This window comes from Pinus tabuliformis, chromosome X (assembly GCF_031772625.1).
Source record: "Pinus tabuliformis cultivar Carrire ecotype Pingquan chromosome X, CPIR1, whole genome shotgun sequence".
Classification (NCBI taxonomy): Eukaryota; Viridiplantae; Streptophyta; class Pinopsida; order Pinales; family Pinaceae; genus Pinus; species Pinus tabuliformis.
This window is the reverse complement of record NC_142308.1, coordinates 1,502,750,836-1,502,773,236: the sequence shown is the minus strand read 5'-3', so window position 1 is coordinate 1,502,773,236 and position 22,401 is coordinate 1,502,750,836. Positions and strand designations below refer to the sequence as shown.

The window sequence follows — 22,401 nt, the reverse complement described above, 5'->3', positions numbered from 1 at the left end:
TAATTTTAATGATTTATTTCATAAAAAAAATTGGTTCACATTTTTCAATAAATTGTAGAACAAAATAATGAAGGCAAATAAATCTAACAAAATTTTTGGAGGGAAATATTTTCGTGAAAATTTTTGGAGGGAAATATTTCGTGAAACTTTTTGGAGGGAAAATTTCATTCTTTAAGCTATATAATATCTTTAGGGAACTCTCCATTTGTATCATTCAACATCTTCTATTTGAAAGAGATGGATTGTTTTGATAGTGAAGTTTCGATTTATACACCATCAACATCTTCATCGCGTAACAACTCTATTCATATCGATGAATATAGCGGGAATTCTTCCACTATGAATAGAAAGTCAATTTTTCCACTTAGTCCTGATTCTAAGGACTATGAGAGCAACACTGATGAAAGAGGGGATGAAGAATTTCAAATAAATAAAGAGTCTACTTAGTCCTAATTCTGAGGACTATGAAAGCCGCAGTGATGAAGAGCATGATGGTGAAGTTCAAAAGAACGGAGTGTCACGATGTCCACTTAGTCCTAATTCTGAGGACTATGAGAGCAACAGTTTTGAAGAGCATGATGGTGAAGTTCAAAAGAATGGAGTGTCATGGTGTCCACTTAGTCCTAATTTTGAGGACTATGAGAGCAGCAGTTTTGAAGAGCATGATGGTGAAGTTCAAAAGAACGGAGTGTCACGGTGTCCACTTAGTCCTAATTCTGAGGACTATGAGAGTAGCAGTTTTGAAGAGCATGATGGCAAATTTCAAAAGAATGGAGTGTCACAGTGTCCACTTAGTCCTAATTCTAAGGACTATGAGAGCAGTAGTGATGAAGAGCATGATAACGATTTTCAAAAGAATGGAGTGTCAAAGTGTCCACTTAGTCCAGATTCTAAGGACTATGCGAGCAGTAGTGATGAAGAGCATGATAACGATTTTCAAAAGAATGGAGTGTCAAAGTGTCCACTTAGTCCTAATTCTAAAGACTATGAGAGCAGTAGTGATGAAAAGCATGATGTTGAATTTCAAAAGTATGGAGTGTCACGGTGTCCAGTTAGTCCTAATTCTAAGGACTATGAGAGCAGCAGTGGTGAAGAGTCGGATGATGAATTTCAAAAGATTGGAGTGTCACAATGTCCACTTAGTCCTAATTCTCTGGACTATGAGAGCAATAGTTATGAAGAGCGTGATGATGAATTTCAAAAGAATGGAGTGTCACTGTGTCCTCTTAGTCCTAATTCTAAGGACTATGAGAGCAGCAGTGATGAAGGACACGATGATGCATTTAGTCCTAATTGTAATGAGTATAAAGGTAGCACTGACAAAGGACAGGATGTAGCATCTTCAATAAGTAAACAGTCACATTTTCGACGTAGTCCTAATTCTCTAGACTATGAGAGTAGCACTGAAAATGCACATGAGGAAGAATATCCATTAAACATCGAGTCAGATTTTCCATTCAGTCCGAATTCTAAGGACTACGATCGTAGCACTGAAGAAGCAGAAGATGAAGAATATCCTCCAAGTCAATATTTGAAAAGCAAAGCTGATCATAGTGTGGATAACATTCCTCTTAATGATGATGAAAAGCCTTATACAAATGATGATCCAATGATGGAGATGTTGCCAAGAAATATTGTATCGAGGAGTAGGAGCAAACCTTTTCGTATCAATGCAAGTTGTTCTAGTTATACAAGGGGTAGAGCAGAATATCTGACGAGAAGAAGTTCTATCAGTGCTCTCATTTCAAGTGAATGTTGCCAAAAAGATTGCTTGAAACATATGGATTTCAAATTTGCATTAGAAGGAAGGAAGAGATATTTGTTAATGAATAAAAGCATGCAAAATTCATATTTAGTTGGGTGCATGCAATCTACATTGTCAGGTTATGATTATCATATTGGGACTTTATCTATCTGTAGAAAAGGTTTCAAAATGTTTCATTCCATTGGGAATTTTTGTCTCTCGAGAATTCAAGAAAATTTGGAAAAGGATCCCACATTTTATTCAGAAGTACGTCATAAAAGACAGTTTGGGCCATTATCAAATATTGCAATGTCATGGATGAAAGATTTCTTTTCAAATCATGGAGAGTGTATGCCAAATAGAGAGACAATACATATTCCAGATAATTTTTCAAGACGAGAAATCTACAACTTATACAAAGAATATGCAGAAGGTGCCGAGGGACATGGCCAATTTATTACATATCAATATTTTGTGAAGGTATGGAAGAAAGAATTCAACAATGTCCGTATTCCTAAGAAGACAAGGATGGGGATTTGCAGTACATGTGCTTCTCTTAAATAAAAAAGGGACAAATGTGAAGGCTCAGAAAGAGGTAAGCGTTCATAACTTTAATTTTTAAAATTGTATAGTCATCAACTATGAAAACATATTTCTTAATGAATTTCTTTTATGTTGTGTAGATTTAATTGTCAAAGAACTTCAGGAGCATCGCGAACAACAAAAAAACGAAAGGAAGAAGTTGTACAAGCATCGAAAGAAGTGTTATGATAATCCGAATAAATATTTGGGTTTGATAATTGATGGTATGGACCAGAAGAAAACACTTTTACCACATTTTGTTCGCACACCCAAAAATTTACAGGAGGAAAATTTTATTCAGTTTCACTTGGTTGGTTGTATGGTCTTCAATGGGAAAATGTTGCCAAGGGTGTACTTCACATCTCCAAATATTCATAATGATGCAAATCTGACCATAACCATAATTCATGATGTGATTTCTCATTGGTCTGGTAATCTTCCTGAAGTTTTGTATCTACAATTGGACAACACTTGCCGTGAAAACAAAAATCAGGTTGTTTTTGGATATCTAAACATGCTTGTTGAATTGAGAATTTTTCAAAAGGTAAAGGTTGGTTTCCTTCTTGTTGGGCACACTCATGACCATATTGATCAGATGTTCAGTCGTTTTTCAGTCACATTGAGGAGGAAGGAAGTTGGGAGCTTGCCATCACTAATTGAATGTATTAAGAAATCATACATGCCAGAGCCTACTTTTGATGTGTTGGAAGAAACTGTTAACATGCGAAGGTTTATTCTGGGATCATATGGTGAGGAGAAATGCATTGAACAACTTAATGACATTAGCTTCCAACATCAATTTCGTATCAAAAAAATTGATGGGAAAACACTAATATGGGGCAAGAAGTATTCAAATACTGCAGAATGGGCACCGTCATCAGGTTTGCAATTTTTGAAGTTCATTCCAGATCATCCAATATTTGCATCAAAAATATTGTTATTACAATCAGTTGGTGAAGTTCAGAATGCATGCAGACAGAACAGAGATATAAATTATTCTGATTTCCTGGAAGAAATTAAAAAATGTATTAGATATACATATGAGTACTTTGACATTGTTGATTCAGTTTGGTGGGAGTCATTTTTCAATAATCAAAGTGATCTCATTTCAACAACAACAAATGAAGATATACCTTTGAAAAATCCATTTATTTGGCCACAAAATGTGTCGAATGAACACGGGGAAGTAAACATTGTTGAACAACAACAATCTCAAGGTATTATTAATTCTTCACAGGCAGCGGAAAGAGAGATGTATATTGGTTCCAGAAGATCTCGTGCACAACGTGAAGCCATGGAAGACCTTTATAGGGGTTCAATACAGGATATTAAGGAGGGTTGCATGATTGCAGTGCTAGCAGATGGAGATCCCAATGGCTATCCATTTTGGGTTGCTAAAGTTATAAAGGTCTTTACAGAAAATGAGGATGTTACAAGTGTTGAAGTACATTGGTATGCCACAAATACACACCCATTCAATGGTGTGTATAAGCCAGAGATGGTAGTTGACAAAAAAAATGATGGAAAAAGAAAAAGAAAGGGTACAAATATAAATCACTGCCGCACAGACATATTAAAATTGGAGGATGTTGACATACTTGTTTATGACTTCAATTTAACAAAGAGAGGAACTCTTCGCTTCAAGACGATAGAGATTCTAAAAAGGTTGTTACCAGAAGGAACAGTGTTGACATGGGAGTCTGCTGAAACCAGTCGTAGATCTAGAAGAATTTTGAAACCTGAAATGTTGGGCATGCATGTGGACTCAGATGGGGCACTAGTTGATGAAAGAGAAGAATATGGAACATCTTTGTCAGCATCCAGTTAGTCATCTAAAGATGTGAATTCTGATGGTGTGAAAGAAAATATGAGTGATTTTGAATAATTGTTTAAGACAATTTATATCACTGATGTATGCATCGTATCTTTTTCCATATGGTGTTAAATGAGAAGTTTTGAGGCATTTTTATGTTGTTGGATTATATGTCTTAATTATGATAAATTTTATTTTTTTAAATATCTACAATGCAATATTAAATTAGAGATATAATGTATGTTTTATTCAATATACAAATAATGACTTTTGAATTCATTTAGTGATGTAATTTGTTCATAATGTCATGGTTTTTTAATTTTATAGTTGAAAAAATTTCAATTTCTTTTGTATCTAGCATGGTACGGTTGAAAACATGTTAAATTTATACTTAGGAAAGAAAAATTATATTCTACTAAAAACATTAATGTGTTTTTTTCCTCATAAACAACTTTGTTTGACACATAAAAATTTGGTTTTATTAGCATTTTTTAAAATTTTTGAAAATTGACCCTAAAAAAAAAATCATTATTCCAGTATCATCACTTTCATTTTGAAGCTATATTTTGCACGAAAATTTCATAGTAAATTTCGTAGTCACTGCCATTTTTAAAACATGTTCAAAATTAACGCCTAAAAAATAAAAACCTCATTCCAGTATACACACTTTTCGTTTTTAGCACTGTTTTTGATGTTTTTTTGGGGTTTTTTTGCCAGAGTTCCCGTTTTGAGTTTATAGTTCCCGTTTCAAAGTTTATATTGTTTAGGTTGTTCCTAGAAAAAAAAACAAAAAAATACCACCATATTAACTCAATAGTCCACTTGGGCTCCATAAAATTCTTTAGACCTCTCTTTCAAAAGATCCACTGCTTAACAATTCACAGAAAATCCAAATCAATAAGGAGCATCTCTAGTTAATATGTTCAACCCAAATCAATAAGGAGCATCTCTAGTTAATATGTTCAACCACGTAAGAAAATATGCACAACCACAAATCTAAATTAAATTTCAGTCCAAAAAAGGATGCTCTTTATGAGGCTATTTTCAGGATTTTCTTTAGAGAGCATTTTATAGCTGGGGAGTTTCTATATATACTTCCCAAACCTCAGGAAACAATGGAAACATGGGTACTCAATAAGTATGGAGATGCATTTATGCCCCAAAATCAAATTTAAAAAGCCATCCTTAGGATGAACACCATTTGAAAAGAATATAAGCTGTCAAAATCAAAAATTTAAAGTGGGTATTTCAAAATATACTTGAATTATTTCTGTATGTACTTCCCAAACCTCAGGAAACAAGGGCAACATGGGTACTTGATAAGCATGGAGATAAATTTATTCCCCAAAATCAAATTTTAGAAGCCATCCTTAGGATGAACACCATTTGAAAAGAATATAAGCTGTCGAAATGAAAAATTTAAAGTGGGTATTTCAAGATATACCTGAATTATATGCTCTAAATATCACATCTGGAATGGCTGCTCCCCCAGCTTGTCTAGGATAGCCCACCCAAAGAATACCTGAGATCTTGTTATTATCCTTTGCAAAGGATATATCAAAAGGACCCTAGACATGATCACAAGAATTATAGGTCCCTTGGATGCAGTGACAAGTTGGGATATGAGTTGCTATCGCTGGCTAGGTAACAAAAAATTCATTCTGTCTAAACTTTCTTTCTCTAATGTTTTGCCTCCACCTACTATCAACAATGTTGCATCTGCATTTCCTGCTATCTGGCCCGCCCCACCTAACAAATTGTTTCCACTGCATAAAACTTTTGCACACCCAACGACGTAGAGAGTTTTCGTTTACGTTGAAAGGCGCTGGAGGGGGGTCGTGTACTTGCACGAAGTGTCTGCCAACAATATAAAAAAAAATTGGATTTTGTAATCCAGGGAATATTCCGTAAATACTAATATTGGCCCCAACGCAAATGTCACCAAAACAATGACCAACGCAAATGTCACTGAAACAATGACCAGCATAGTTTCCTATCATTGTTTAGGTGACATTTGCGTTGGGGCCAATAACAGCCAAGGAGTGGACTTTATTGGTAGCTAATGGTAACAAACCATTATTCTTTAGCAGCACTATCCTCTGCCTCGCAGCCTCCAATGCCAGCGACTGATGTTTGGCTGTGCACACATCTTTTGGTCCAAGGTTCCCATATGGTTGCTTGGCTGGATTCCTATCGAACCAGCCGAGGTGCATCAACACTGTGAATCTATTAACCAAAGCTGCATCAACAACAAACTCTGGCAGCTTGCCTGCTTTCACCGCTACTTCTGTGTGCAGACCAAGAAAGTCCCCACAATTCAGATCCAATCCTGCGATGTCCAGGCCAATTCAAGTATAAATTTCAGTAAACAACAACCATAATCAAATGGCAATTTCCATTAGATAAGATTCAATGTGGATTCATGCCTCACTTCCGTGAAGAAAATATGGATTCTTAAGAAGCATGAACCATGATTTTGGTTAATGTAGAAGCTAAGGTTTCATATTTATTAAGAATAGAAAATTACTTACAATGGGCACCTGGGTCGTTACCATAACGGATTTCTAACGCATTATTTTACTGTAACTAACTTCCAATGCATTTCCACCTCAGTGTTTACTGTAACAAACTTTCAACGCAATGTCCTCCACGGCCTACAATGATCCAACGACATAATTTTCTTTAATCGTCTAACACATCTGATCAACGGCACAAGACATGACATGACACATTGACACATAGCGAGTTCTCCAAGAGGTAAATGCCTTACTGCGTAATTATTATTTTAAATAAAATTATAATTATTTAATTTTTATGATTTATTTTTGTTTTAGCAACTTGTATGTTTAATAAAATAAATGTTTAATTTACTGAGTCATTTAATTTATATAGCTATACATATTATATCATAGTATTACCCATTGAGTTTCCTGCCTATTAGTTTGTCTTACTAAAAAATTATGCGGCTTATCCATATTTTAACCTTGAGAATTCATTTTTTGTTATTTTATTATTATTATTTAAATTGATTTATTTGTAAGCTAATTGGTTGAGGTCGTTTAGTAACTCCCATTTCTATTAGTTACTAATTTTTGTTTTTAGTTTTATTTCCTTTTTTTTTTCCATAAATTATATATTTTTTTCCATATTTTCAATTTAAGATCACAAATTTTAAAGAGGAAAAACTATTTACAAAACTTTTTCCAATAATTCTTTTTTCATTATATTACATTTTTTTTCCTTTTTCTTTTTTTTATAAGATACAATGAAAAAATATTTTTTTTTCTTCATATATATATATATATGTTAAATTTTATTACTTTTTAATTTGACTTTTTTTTTGTCCTTTTCTATTTTATTTTCTCTATTTTCAATTCCAATTACATTAATCATAGTTTTTTTCTTGTTTACACATAGTTTTTATAATTAATAACTATTATGATAATTAGTTATTAGTTTTTAAAATCTTGTCGACATTTCTTTCCTAAATTTATTAAGAAAGTTTTCTTAATGTGGTGGGCTGGTTGTAGGGATTAAGGATAATCATTCAAAACCAGAAACGATTTCTTCAAGCTCGCGTGGAACTTTTTTTTGGTTTCCTTTGGAGTATCAATCATCAACCTCCAATTTTAGTTATTATGCTAAAAATAACAGAACTGTTAAATTTACTCTATATATGAAAAAACTTTATATTTTCCACGGAATCAAAAGGAATTAAAACCTTGGTTCATAACCTCATCGCGTCTGCCATTCCAAACCTTTAGCACGTTAAATCTCCGTCGTCGATCTCATTCCTCAATTCGACGATTATCGCTTCACCCGTTTGCCAACTAGCTCGGAGGAACTCCACCATTGATCAATCCCACTTGATCCAACGGCTGTCGCGTAATCTCGTGTGGAATCTTGCACGATGTATAACAAACTGGGAGCATGCGAGAAAAGTGGTTTTCTCGTGCTACGTGTCGGCCGTTAAGGCTAATTGCCTGAATTTTCAAAATACCTCTTACCACCTTGAGAACGCATGAGATACAGCTTACACCTACGAAGACCACTTTTCTATTCTGACTAACACATGCGCTTGTTGGCACGCGATGATCATTAGATCTGTTGGATCTGTCGATCAGACGATTCAGATCTTTTCTTGGGTTTCTTGCGAACTTATCAAGTTTTCCTTGTTCCGCCAAGATTTAGCACTTCCGCCAAGTTTAGTTATTATCTATCATATTCAGAATATCGCTAACTAACTTTGTGATTTCGAATATATCCAAGTTATTTCAATGCACAGCGAATGAAGATTTAGATGCAATAACACAAGATCATACAAAACTCTAATTTTAGAGGTTCAAACTAGAAATCAACAAAACTCAGAACTATTTTGAAGGAAATTAAAACCTCCAGGATTGACCATTCATGCACAGAATACACATAAGCATAGAGAGATTCCAAATTTTACAATCTAATCCTCCACACCCAAATCCAATTACACTAATTCAAAACTTACATAAATACCTGTACATACAACAACTAGATCCTAAATCAATGGATCGAAAGTGCCTAATCCTAGATAATAACTAATCTGCGTGATATTCTCCTCGAGAATCTCAACTAAGCCTAACTACTTGAATTAATCACAAGATAATTCAAATCTCTGAATTCTAGGTTAAATCCTATCTAGAAAGCTTTGTAAAGTGACAGAGAAAGGATCCCACTCCTTTTCTTGTAAACTTTTTTTGTATTTTTGGAATAAAATTCGAACTCTTTTGTCTTCAAACCTCATGCTTTTGCATCATAATGTATAGTTACTAATTTTTAGGATAGGGTGAACATTTTTTTCCTAACTTTGTCGAGTATTTTCAATTCCAATTACATTAATCATAGTTTTTTTTTCTTGTTTACACATAAATTTTATAATTTTTTCTTCTTTACACATAACGGCTATAATTAATAACTATTATGATAATTATTATTAGTTTTTAAAATCTTCTGAGAATTTCTTTCTTAATTTATTTAAGAAATTTTTCTTGATATATAGTTACTAATTTTTAGGATTCAAGAAATTCATCTTATATCTATATCTATATATATATATATATATTTCACGCCTCTGTGATATATATATATATATATATATATTTCACGCCTCTGTGATTAATGGCAACAAGTCAAACCCAGGGTTCCACTTTGAAGTTCCATATTAGGCATTGTCTATAAGTGAGACTTTTTGAAAAGTTTTACGGTTTGTTTTATGATCTAATTTGTTTAGAATCTTGCGGGGATTCATTGAAATCACAAGTTTGACGTTGAACTCTTCACAATCGAAGTGTCCTAGAGGTTTTTGAGGGGGTTGAATCCATATGTGCAATCAAAAAGTAAAAAAAAACCAGTTTAAAAACAAAAATCAAATAGACAAATAGACAAATTTTCCATATTATGCTTCAAGTTGTTGGAGATTGCTCGATATTTATTGGGAGATTAACCTTCAATTTCTTATATGTTTCAATTGGTTTGTTACAGTTGTTTTCTCTTCTTTCTCTGAAACCAGAGATATAAGATTTTGTTAAAGTGATTTAATCTAGTGCCACTTTATCCCTGGTTTTATTCAAAGTGACTATGTCAAATTCATCCATTTTAATACTAAATCACAAATCATAAACAAAAGTATAATATTTAGAAAATATTTGAAAATGACTAATGATATATTTTTATTTATTTTAATAATTTATTTTTCTTTTTTGTTTTCACAATAAGAATTTTTTTAGGAACAAAGTATTATGATTAGAAACTAAGTGTTTTGATATTCATCTATAGTTACTAGTGATCTAATTTATATAAGTGTGTTAATCATAATTTAGTTGTTAAATTAATAGTAACATAATTGTTATTACAAATTATTCATAAATATTAATTAACTTGTCTTTACAATTTAATTTAAAAATGTATTTAATACTAAATCACCAAATCACCAATTAGATCATCCCAACTCTATTTTGCTTTGCAAAAGAAAGAAGTCCTATTTAAAATGGGACACCATTTGAGAAATAACATTAAAAATTTTGTTCCATGTTCCCATGCCTTCACTGCCACAAACACAATTGCATTCAACTCTATATCAATCATCTACAATTCCTATGAACTTTGTAGGAGACAATTGTTTGTGCAAAACAAGTTTCTTGGAATTGACATCTCATTAAGCTGAAACTAAGTTTGTCCATGTTAATTTGAACTAAACACTACCAAAGAAATAAAGTTACGAAAATTCATTACAACCAATGAGATAAGATGCTCACCAATCTTGTAGAGACAGTGTTTGAAGCGTGTTTTAATGGTGGAAATAAATTCAGCGCCATCAAAAACATCTAAAATTATGAATTTAGATAGCTTTTATTTAGATTTATAAAAATCCCTACCCAATTTTTTCATAATATAACTTGAATTTCCATCACTTTCACAAAAGACTAAGGGTTTTTTTAAAGTAGAGTTACATTTTATTTATTTATAAAAAACACCAACAAAAAAAATGAAAAAGCGCTTTATGTTATGATGTACGGTTAATTTTCTGCGCGGTCGATTCCCGTAGTTAATTTTCTGGGCGGTTTATTCCTGCAATTCAACGTATTCTTAGGTCATGAGAATGTGGTTATGAAAAACTTCACCCAATTTAGCCGTGAGAAACCAGAAAAATGGAAAGGAATGTTTCTGCCAAGTAAAACATGCAATGCTGGTTATTGGTTGCTAGTATCCATTATTTCCAAAACCTTGGAAAATCATTACAGGACACCTGTCACTTCCCACCTATGCCATTGTCGTGGCGGCAATTAATGGAGTCCGGCAGCAATCCATAGCCAGAATGGATTCCTCGGGACCCATATGAATTTTCACAACTCCCAAATAGATTTTCTCGGCATCCAATTCCAGTTTCACCAGGTGCAGATGGGCTTTCTTGTCCAAAAGTGACACAGTAGGTTCCGGGTTCGAGCACATCGACGGCACTTTTCTGGTTTCTGAAGATGCTGTTATGGGCAGTGATATCGCTGGGCCTGTGCTTGGCGGAGCTCTTGACCAGCGCCGCGGCTCATTTGGCTTACGGGCTTTATTTATTCGGCATTGCAGTGATGTTTGACATTGTGGAAATTCTTAATAATCATCGTCTGAAAAGGTATAGGGTATCGCGGGCAGTGGCGGAGAGTTACAGCAAAGAAAAGATTGTAGTCTCTGAAGCGAGTAGAGATATAGGAAATGGATCCTATTTTGAGCGCTATGAAGTGGCTCCCATTGTGCTGGTTCATGGGATTTTTGGCTTCGGAAAAGGGGTGAGTTCGATTCCCAGTGAGGTGCAGTTTAAGGGCAGCCCTAAGAAAGCCTTTTGAGACCAATTATAACGTCTTTCGGACCTTAAGTTCGACGGATCAACCATTGAACTTACGATGGAGTAATCCTGGTGATTAGGACTTTACTGGCTGGAACTTATTATTTAGCACTTTACATAAAGGATTCATCAGGACCTTGTTATAGGCCTTTACCTGGCTTCAGTTCTTGTCTTTTCTGTTTTGGGGTTCTGAGTAACGGATGTTGTTGGTTGCAGAAACTGGGTGTTGTGTCGTACTGGGCAGGGGCTGAAAAGAAGGAAGATCGTGTGCTTGTCCCTGATTTGGGTTCTCTGACAAGCGTTTATGATAGGTATATGTTTGTTTCGCATTCAAATATGCAGTTTCGGAGTTCGTAAATTTAATTGATGTAACTGAACAAGTGGATAAACATAAATTCTCCCCAAAATTCAGAAGGAATTTACCAGACTTCATACTTTCACTTGATTAATGGGAACTTTAATCATGGAACTTGCTCTCAAAAGTTTTGTTTCATTTTAAGACTACCCGGATTGCAGGAATTTTGAAAAAAAAAATGAATTAGGAAGGAACTTTCCCTTATCCGGAAAAAAGGACTCGCTTGGAAAATTGAGTTTGTTCACTTATCGATCAACTCACGGATTCACTTGGAAGGTTGAGTTTGTTCATTTATCAACTCAATGGTTAAATTGATTTCAGATGCCTAAAGAAATGTGCATTTTATTGTAAAATGCTTTTGTAGAGTTTGATGCATTTTCAACTCATTTTTAAGGAACTTGATGTGATTCCTTCTGGATCCTGTTCACGGTCTATGGTGTGTCGAAAACACATGGGCTTTAGCTTTAAGTGTGATGCATTTGAGTTATTTATTGATTTTGATTTGGCTAAGCTTGGGGCTCAAACTTAATTTCATGCTCATTAGCTGCCCACATGCTCTGCTCACCATGCTTTAGGAGGTCTGCACCAGCGGTATCAATTTACTCATAGTGGTCCAGGTTACCCGGAGTAGTCTCAGAACTACCCCTTCCAAAAGGATCGGAGGAAGTTGTTGAAAAGAAGAGATCGATTTTCTTTAGATAAGAGGATCATCTACATATTTTCAAAACCTTGTTATTTTCAAATGGTAATTTACATTATTTTGATGTTTTCACCTTATTTGTTTTAGTTAGATAAGAGGATCGGTGATTTGTTGGGTTGATCATGACTTAATTTGGCTGATCAAGTCTTCACTGGTTGGGGATGTTGATAAATAAGAAACGTTATCAATTCACCTTTACACACCTCACTGTGGCTTGAGATATCTGAATCAACCGCCTATGAATGATTTTATCCTGTCTGTCTATATGGATTCTGCTTACTATTCCCTCTGACCAAAGGCACTTCGCAACTCGCATTTTGCAAATAAATCCAACAAAATCTCTCGGAAACTGGGGTGGGTGGTGAATGGTAAAAGCCAGATAGTCTGCCTTTGCATGTCGTGAAGAGTGAGCAGGTTCTACATGTATGAGCGACAAGTCATTGTTTGTAGTGAAGTCTGTGTATGATATGCTTTAGACTTTGGTTTGAAGTTCCCATTGTTGTGTTTCACTAGTTATTCTTTCACTAGTTATTGTTGCTCAACCTGCTCATATATGCAGTGTTCTTCTTTTGTAATGCCAATTATGATTTACTTTTTGAATTTCCATTCTTGTTCCTCATAGATATCTATTGTAGATCACCAAAGGTGGGCTGCCTAAAGCTGTAACTCTTTCATCACTAGATCCTTGATTTCGTGCACATCTTACAAAATTCGGTTCTCATTTGACTTGTTTGGTTTTCTGCTCTGCAGTTTAAATTCTGTGTTCTGTTTCCGGCACCGGTACATAAAATATGGTGAGCTCAAATACAATTTTATTGATCAATTCTGCTTTGAACGAAACCCTAGCCGCGAGCTTGCTTCCTCTTCTCAATACTAATAATTATTATTTTAAATAAAATTATAATTATTTAATTTTTATGATTTATTTTTGTTTTAGCAACTTGTGTGCTTAATTAAATAAATGTTTAATTTATAGAGTCATTTAATTCATATAGCTACACTTATTATACCATGGTTTTAGCATTGAATTTTGCCTACCTATTAGTTTGTCTTTGACCAAAAAATTATGCTGCTTATCCATAATTTAACCTTGAGAATTCATTTTTTGTTATTTTATTATTATTATTTAAATTGATTTATTTGTAAGGTAATTGGTTGAGATCGTTTAGTAACTTCCATTCTATTAGTTACTAATTTTTTGTTTTTAGTTTTATTTCTTTTTTTTTTCCATGAATTATAGTTTTTTTTCTCCATATTTTCAATTTAAGATCACAGATTTTAAAGAGGAAAAACTAGTTAAAAAACTTTTTCCAATAATTCTTTTTTATATTACATTTTTTTTTAAAGACACAAAGAAAAAAAAAAAAATATATATATATATATATATATATATATATATATATTAAATTTTATTATTTTTTAATTTGACTTTTACTCTTTTTTTGGGGGGTCTTTCTATTTTTTTTTCTTCTCTTACAATTACATTAGTCATAGTTTTCTTTCTTGTTTACACATAACTTTTATAATTAATAACTATTATGATAATTAGTTATTAGTTTTTAAAATCTTGTGAGCATTTCTTTCCAAAGAAAGTTTTCTTGATGTATAACTACTATTTTTTAGGATCTGGTGAGCATTTTTTTCCTAATTTTGTTGAATTTGTTTTATTTAGGCATATTTTTTTATAATTTATGTCTCCAAGTATATCATGAATTCAAGAAATTGATCTCATATATATATATATATATATATATATATATATAGATATAATCCTTTCACTATAGGAAGTCAAAACCAGGATTCCACTTTGAAGTTCCATATTACGCGTTGTCTATAAGTGAGACTTTTTGGAAAGTTCTACCATTATCTAATTTGTTTAGAATCTTGCAGGGATTCATTGAAATCACAAGATCACAAGTTTGACGGGTGAACTCTTCACAATTGAAGTATCCTAGGGGTTTTTGAGGGCGTTGAATCCATATATGCAGTGAAAAAGTAAAAAAAACCAGTTTAAAAAACATAAATCAAATAGACAAATCTTCCATATTATGCTTCAAGTTGTTGGAAATTGCTGGACATTTATTGGGAGATTAACCTTCAATTTCTCATATGTTTCAATTGGTTTGTTAAAGTTGTTTATCTTCTTTCCTCTAACTAAACATAGAAGATTTTGTTAAAGCGGTTTAATCTAGTGCAACTTTATTCCTGGTTTTATTCAAAGAGACTGTGTCTAATTCATCCATTTTAATACTAAATCACAAACCATAGACACAAGTATAATATTTAGAAAATGCTTGAAAAGGGCTAATGATATATTTTATTTATTTTACTAATTATTTTTTTAATGTTTTTTTTTTCAATAACAAATTTTTTAGGAACAAAATATTATGATTAGAAACTAAATGTTTTGATATTAATTTATAGTTACTAGTGATTTAATTTATATAATTATGCTAGTCATAATTTAATTGTTAAATTAATAGTAAAATAATTGTTATTATGAATTATTCATAAATATTAATTAACTTGTCTTTACAATTTAATTTAAAAATCAATTTAATACTAAATCACCAATTATAGATCATCCCAACTCTATTTTGCTTTGCAAAAGAAAGAAGTCCTATTTAAAACGGGACACCATTTGAGAAATAACATTAAAAGTTTTGTTCCACATTCCCATGCCTTCACTGCCACAAACACAATTGCATTCAACTCTATATCAATTATGTACAATTCTCATGAACTTTGTAGGAGACAATTCAATTATGTACAAATCTCATGAACTTTGTAGGAGACAATTGTTTGTGCAAAACAAGTTTTTTGGAATTGACATCTCATTGAATTGAAACTAAGTTTTTTCTATTTCAATTTGAACTAAACATTGCCAAAAAAATAAAGTTATGAAACTTCACTATAACCAATAAATTAAGACGCTCACCAAAAAACAATATTTTCACTTTCATTTTTTAAAGACTTTAATTAATCATCTCACACTCTATCGTCATATTTTAATTAGCTATATTTAAATTAAACAACCCATACTACTACGTACCACTTGTTAATTTATAAGGTTAGAAAATAAATAATAAAACTTCTCTCTCTTATTAAATAAATTTCACTTATTACGCCACATGAAGGCAATATATTTCATAATTCATGTGATGAATGGATGGCTAAAAGGATTCTGACTTGAGACAGACCACAGGATTTGGTTGCATTGTTTTACAGATTGAATAGATTTTGATTGAAGTGTTTAGATTGGATGGATGATGGTTTTTTCAAAGGTAGAGTTACATTAAAATTAGAGTTAGAATTGGGTGATATGAATGTTTACCGACTAAACTTGAAAATATCAAAAAGCACTTTACGTAATGCTGTACAGTTAATTTTCTGGGCGGTGGATTGCTGTAGTTGATTTTCTGGCAGTGGATTCCCCCAATTGAACGTACTCTTCGGCCATGAGAATGTGAACGTACTCTTCGGCTATGAAAATGTGTTGGTAGATGATATGTTATGAAAAACTTCACCCAGTGAGCAACGAGAAAAATGGAAAGAATATTTCTGCCAAGTAAAACATGCAATGCTGGTTATTGGTTGCTAGTTCCATTATTTCCAAAACCTTGGAAAATCATTACAGGAAACCTGTCACTTCCCACCTATGCCATTGTCGTGGCGGCAATTAATGGAGTCCGGCAGCAATGCATAGCCAGCATGGATTCCTCGGTATCCGTATGTTTTTTCACGACTCACAAACAAATTTTCTTGCATCCAATTCCAGTTTCACCGGGTGCAGATCGGCTTTCCTGTCCAAAAGTGACACAGTAGGTTCCGGGTTCGAGCACATCGATGGCACTTTTATGGTTTCTGAAGATGCGGTTATGGGCAGTGATATCGCTGGGCCTGAGCTTGGCGGAGCTCTTGACCAGCGCTGCGGTTCATTTGGGTTACGGGCTTTATTTATTCAGCATTGCAGTGATGTTTGACATTGTGGAAATTCTTAATAATCATCGTCTGAAAAGGTTTAGGGTATCGCGGGCAGTGGCGGAGAGTTACAGCAAAGAAAAGATTGTAGTCTCTGAAGCGAGTAGAGATATAGGACATGGATCCTATTTTGAGGGCTATGAAGTGGCTCCCATTGTGCTGGTTCATGGGATTTTTGGCTTCGGAAAAGGGGTGAGTTCGATTCCCAATGAGGTGCAGTTTAAGGCCAGCCCTAAGAAAGCCTTTCGAGATTCGAAGGATCAACCATTGAACTTACGATGGAGTCCTAGTGATTAGGACTTTACTGGCTGACACTTCTTTTTTAGCAGTTTACATAAAGGATTCATCAGGACCTTATTATAGGCCTTTTAGGGCCTTTACCTGGTTTCAGTTTTTGTCTTTTCTGTTTTGGGGTTCTGAGTAACGGATGCTGTTGGTTGCAGAAACTGGGTGCTGTGTCGTACTGGGGAGGGGCTGAAAAGAAGGATGATCGTGTGCTTGTCCCTGATTTGGGTTCTCTGACAAGCATTTATGATAGGTATATGTTTGTTTCGCATTCAAATATGCAGTTTCGGAGTTCGTAAATTTAATTGATGTAACTGAACAAGTGGATAAACATAAATTCTCCTCCAAATCCAAAAGGAATTTACCAGACTTCATACTTTCACTTGATTAATGGGAGCTTTAATCATGGAACTTGCTCTCGACTTGCTCTCAAAAGTTTTGTTTCATTTTAAGACTACCGGGATTGCAGGAATTTTGATAAAAAAAATGAAATTAGGAAGGAACTTTCCCTTATCCGGAAAAAAGGACTCGCTTGGAAAATTGAGGTTGTTCACTTATCAATCAACTCACGGATTCACTTGGAAGGTTGAGTTCGTTCATTTATCAACTCACTAGTTAAATTGATTTCAGATGCCTAAAGAAATGTGCATTTTATTGTAAGCTTTTGTAGAGTTTTGATGCATTTTCAACTCATTTATAAGTAACTTGATGTGATTCCTTCTGGATCCTGTTCACAGTCTACGGTGTGTCGAAAGCACATGGGCTTTAGCTTTAAGTGTGATGCATTTGAGTTATTTATTGATTTTGATTTGGCTAAGCTTGGGGGCTCAAACTTAATTTCATGCTCATTAGTTGCCCACATGCTCACCATGCTTTAGGAGGTCTGCACCAGCGGTATCAGTTTACTCATAGTGGTCCAGGTTACTCTCAGAACTACCCCTTCCAAAAGGATCTGAGGAAGTTGTTGAAAATAGGAGATCGATTTTCTTTAGATAAGAGGATCATCTACATATTTTCAAAACCTTGTTCTTCACCTTTCAGGTTGAATCCTTCTGACAAGCAAGCAAATGGTAATTTACATTATTTTGATGTTTTCACATTACTTGTTTTAGTTAGATAAGAGGATCGGTGATTTGTTGGGTTGATCAGGACTTAATTTGGCTGATCAAGTCTTCACTGGTTGGGGAGGTTGATGAATAAGAAACGTTTATCAATTCACCTAGACACACCTCACTGTGGCTTGGGAGATCTGAATCAACCGCCTATGAATGATTTTATCCTGTCTGTCTATATGGATTCTGCTTACTATTCCCTCTGACCAAAGGCAACTCGCATTTTGCAAATAAATCCATCAAAATCTCTCAAAAACTGGGGTGGGTGGTAAATGGTAAAAGCCAGATAGTCTGCCTTTGCATGTCGTGAAGAGTGAGCAGGCCCCTACATGTATGAGCGACGAGTCATTGTTTGAAGTGAAGTCTGTGTATGATATGATCTAGACTTTGGTTTGAAGTTCCCATTGTTGTGTTCTACTAGTTATTCCTTCACTGTCGCTCAACCTGAGTATTCTTCTTTTGTAATTCCAATTATGATTTACTTTTTGAATTTCCATTCTTGTTCCTCATAGATATCTATTGTAGATCACGAAAGGTGGGCTGCCTAAAGCTGTAACCCTTTCATCACTAGATCCTTGATCTCGTGCACATCTTACAAAATTCTGTGCACATTTGACTTGTTTGGTTTTCTGCTCTGCAGTTTAAATTCTGTGTTCTGTTTTCGGGCACCGGTACATAAAATACGGTGAGCTCAAATACAATTTTATTGATCAATTCTGTTTCTAACCCTGCCGAGAACAAGTATAGGATGTCTCGCTCTCTCTCTTTACTTTCTAAATATGCTATATACATTTTAAATTTCCTGAAGGTCCCCACAGGTGTGTGCGTAGTGGCAAGCAGTGAGATAATTGGGCTTATGTTAACATGAAGACCCTGGTTTAAATCTCGAGTAGGTGTGGATGAGACCGTGTGCAAGCACGAGGTGATTTTGATGCTATAGATATACTCCTCATAGTGTGACTGCGTAGCTGAAGGACAGCTGCATGTTACCATAAGCAGCATTCGCAAGAAAAGGTTTCCTAAAGGCACTATAAAAGCTGATATGCCAGAAGAAAATTATGTAATCTGCTGTAACATTCCATTTGGTTCTGTCTTAAGTCTGTGCTGCATTTGGTCTCAGCTTTAAACTCGTTTTTAACTCAATCCATTTTCTCAGTCTAAGTCTATCCTTAAATCAATTCATTTGTGTTTAGCTGAAGACAACATTAGGTATGGCGGTATTTGGGTGCTCGGTAAAGTTGATATTCAGACTAATTCGGGTTTTGTGTTAAATTTCTGGTCTGGTTTAATGGTTGACACTTTGTTTTCATTCTATCTTCAATATTGCCTGTGACATCTGAGCTCCGTTACGATCTATGGTGTGATAAAATCTATGCACTTCTTTAATACTGGCACTAGCAACTTTCTTTGCTTGTGTTTTCGCAGGGCTCGAGAGCTTTTCTACTACTTAAAAGGTGGAACAGTAGATTATGGCGAAGAACACAGTGCCCAATATGGCCATGCCCGCTTTGGCAAGAATTATGAGCAAGGTAAATGAATATAAGAGTTCAGCCTTTAACTATGAAATGTCTTCCACAAAATATCTTGGTTGAAACTAGAAGCATTCATTGCTTTGATATGAATTTTTACAGGCTATTATTCTGAATGGGATGAGAAACATCCAGTACACTTTGTTGGGCACTCTTCTGGGGTTCAAGTTGTCAGGGTCCTGCACAATATGCTTGCTGAAAAGGTAATCCAGTCACTCATTAGTTCAGCCTAAATTTGCTTTTCCGTTGGTAGCAATGCTGGAAAGTTGAAAAATTGTGCCTTTACGGTGCTAGAATTATCTTTATGCAGACATTCCAGGGACATGATAGCACTTCCGAAGGTTGGGTGCTGAGTGTTACCTCTTTATCTGGTGCTCTCAATGGAACAACTCGTGTCTACCTGGACGCAGTGCAGTGAGTTTCTCAGAAATTGTTTGCTTGTTTGTTTTATGATTTCTTTTCAGAGTTCCCCTGTTCTTGGTTTGGAATTTCAGACTCCTGAACTAGGTATTAGTATTGGGCAATGAATATATACCTAGTGGTAGAGTAATAAATGCTGTACAGGCTGGGATATACAATGTTGAATTTGGAGCATCAGATAGGAGTAGAGTAACAAATGCTGTATATCTCAGCCTTCTATGAAGCATTTATTACTCTTTTGCTGGGTTCATATTGATTGTCTATTGGGCATATATCTTGTTTCTACTGACATAATTGTTTCCATGTCACCTATTTTGATACCTGTGCTTAAACATCCTTCTCTTCTGGGGGATTGTAGGCCAGAAGATGGAAAGACAATCAAACCCTTCTCTCTGTTACAGCTGTGTCGTGTGGGAGTTATTATATATGATTGGTTGGACATTGCTTGGCTGAAAAGCTACTACAACTTTGGGTTTGATCATTTTAACATGACTTGGCGAAAGGTTGGGATTTCCGGGCTTATACAGAGTCTTCTAGGAAATGTTGGACCTTTTGCTTCAGATGATTGGACTCTTGTAGATTTAAGTCTACAGGTCTCAGTTGAACTCAATTCCAAACTCCAGACTTTTCCAAATACCTACTATTTCAGGTGGGGACTGCTGCATTTTTGGCCCACATTTGATAGAGACAAGTCTATACTTGAAAATAAGATAGAGATGTTCAAAGCCCATAGTACTTGTTACATTCAAGTCTTCCTGTTTCATTGGAAGCAATTATAGTTTTATGTAGAATGCATGTAATATGCATTAGTGGTGGTTAAAAATTCTGAATTCAAGGATTGACTAAACATTGATGTTCCAAACCACTTTTGCTTGAAACAGCTATGCCACGAGAAAGACACGAAAATTGTTTGGAGTCACCATGCCTTCAAGTCTGTCTGGAATTCATCCTCTTCTCTTTATTAGGACGCTGCAGATGAGCCAATGGTGCTATCCCAGCAATGTGCCACTTCCTTACAAAGGTTACAAGTGAGTGATTATTGAACAGACAGATTTCTTTCGTGCTTGCTTGAGCAATTGGTTATGTTGTTACTGCTATTAACCCTAAATTTCTTAACAGTGACGAGGATTGGCAAGACAATGATGGAGCATTAAACACAATCTCGATGCTTTATCCCCGCTTTCCTGAGCCCCATCCCCACTGCTTGCTAAGTCCAGAATTAACGGATGGCCACTCGTTGCAACCAGGTGTTTGGTAAGAACCAGAAAATAACTTGTCTCAAGCTTTGAGAAAGACCTAATTAAGATTTCTAATTTGTGAGATTGACAGGTATTATACAATTGTGGAAGCTGATCACATTCTCTTTGTTATCAACCGAGAAAGAGCAGGGGTACAATTCGATATATTGTACGATAGCATCTTTCAAAGATGCCGAAAGCAGACCAGAGTCATTAGTGCTGTTCCTTCTGTTCACTAGGCAATGGATCATATATGCTGTAATGTGGAGAATTGTATGTGCCACTTATCTAGATTTGATCAAAGAAAGTAGTGAAATCTGCTCATGTTGTAGTTCAAAGAAGATTAAAGTTCGTAAAAAGTGACGGAGAGTATTGGTTGAAATATTCTTGTGCCATTTCTTGCGACATGGGTGGCCCTGCAATTTTTTTAGTGTTTAAACCACAAAAATTTACTACATGGTTAGTTTATTTTTAATATAGGTATGTAAATAAAACTTGACAATTCGAAGAAGTAACTTGTTAGGGGTTTATAAAGTGTAGATATTCTCTCTTTCTTACTAGATCTTTCTGGGTTTGGGGCATTTTTAACTATTTTTTATATATATAAGAAATATGAGTTTTCAAGTCCAAGGATGTTGTCCAATGGTTAGGTGGGGAGGTTTGGTCTCACAGGGCTTGTGGTCAAATCTTGGGCAAGACTATGTATGCCTTAGAGTTTGCTTCAAACATGATTTTTTCAATCGCAAAGAAAGGAAATATGAGTTTTTAGTGGACCCTTGATTGTAATATAATTTGGTTATGTATTAATATGAAAGGAGTGTATTGGAAGAATTATTACAAGGTTGTAATATAATTTGGTTATGTATTGATATGAAAGGGGTATATTGGAAGAATTATTTATGATGGAGAACCATGAAGTTGGTAGTATATATATATCTTAATGTTTACTCTTTTGAGCAATGAGAAAATTGCACTTTGATTTTTTGTTTGTTTGTTTCGCTTAATAGAAAGGAAGCTAAGATGAATTTAAAAAGGGTCGGTGCCATGCAAAATATCTTCCTTATATGTCTATTGACAAGTGGCTATGATAAACACCATTTCAAATTGTTGCTTATAAAAATTATGGAAAGTTAAGTTGAAAGAATGATTATAGTTCTTTCAACTTTTCACTTTCTGAGAATAATTATAATTCTTTCAACTTGGCACTTTATGAGAGGCTTTATCAGAACTAAAACACATTTTTCCTTTCCCCTTCATTTTATAGAATTTGGCTATG

The 22,401-nt window shown here is 34.5% G+C and overlaps 1 protein-coding gene across 4 annotated transcripts; it reads left to right on the top strand.

Annotated features, from left to right (window-relative positions):
* Nucleotides 1-10,812: 10,812 nt before the first annotated feature.
* Nucleotides 10,813-21,532, top strand: LOC149145744 (uncharacterized). Of its 4 annotated transcripts, none has more exons than XM_089446474.1 (9): nucleotides 10,813-11,449; nucleotides 11,722-11,816; nucleotides 19,364-19,467; nucleotides 19,570-19,670; nucleotides 19,778-19,881; nucleotides 20,246-20,536; nucleotides 20,769-20,915; nucleotides 21,007-21,141; nucleotides 21,217-21,532. In XM_089446474.1, exons 1-9 carry the CDS (start codon nucleotides 11,147-11,149, stop codon nucleotides 21,362-21,364), a joined length of 1,428 nt encoding a protein of 475 aa, XP_089302600.1. In that variant the 5' UTR covers nucleotides 10,813-11,146; the 3' UTR covers nucleotides 21,365-21,532. The 4 variants fall into 4 exon arrangements, with proteins under 4 accessions (XP_089302600.1, XP_089302602.1, XP_089302599.1 ...); XM_089446473.1 differs by lacking the exons at nucleotides 10,813-11,449; nucleotides 11,722-11,816 and adding exons at nucleotides 15,946-16,733; nucleotides 16,985-17,079; XM_089446476.1 differs by lacking the exons at nucleotides 10,813-11,449; nucleotides 11,722-11,816; nucleotides 20,246-20,536 and adding exons at nucleotides 15,930-16,733; nucleotides 16,985-17,079.
* Nucleotides 21,533-22,401: the final 869 nt, after the last annotated feature.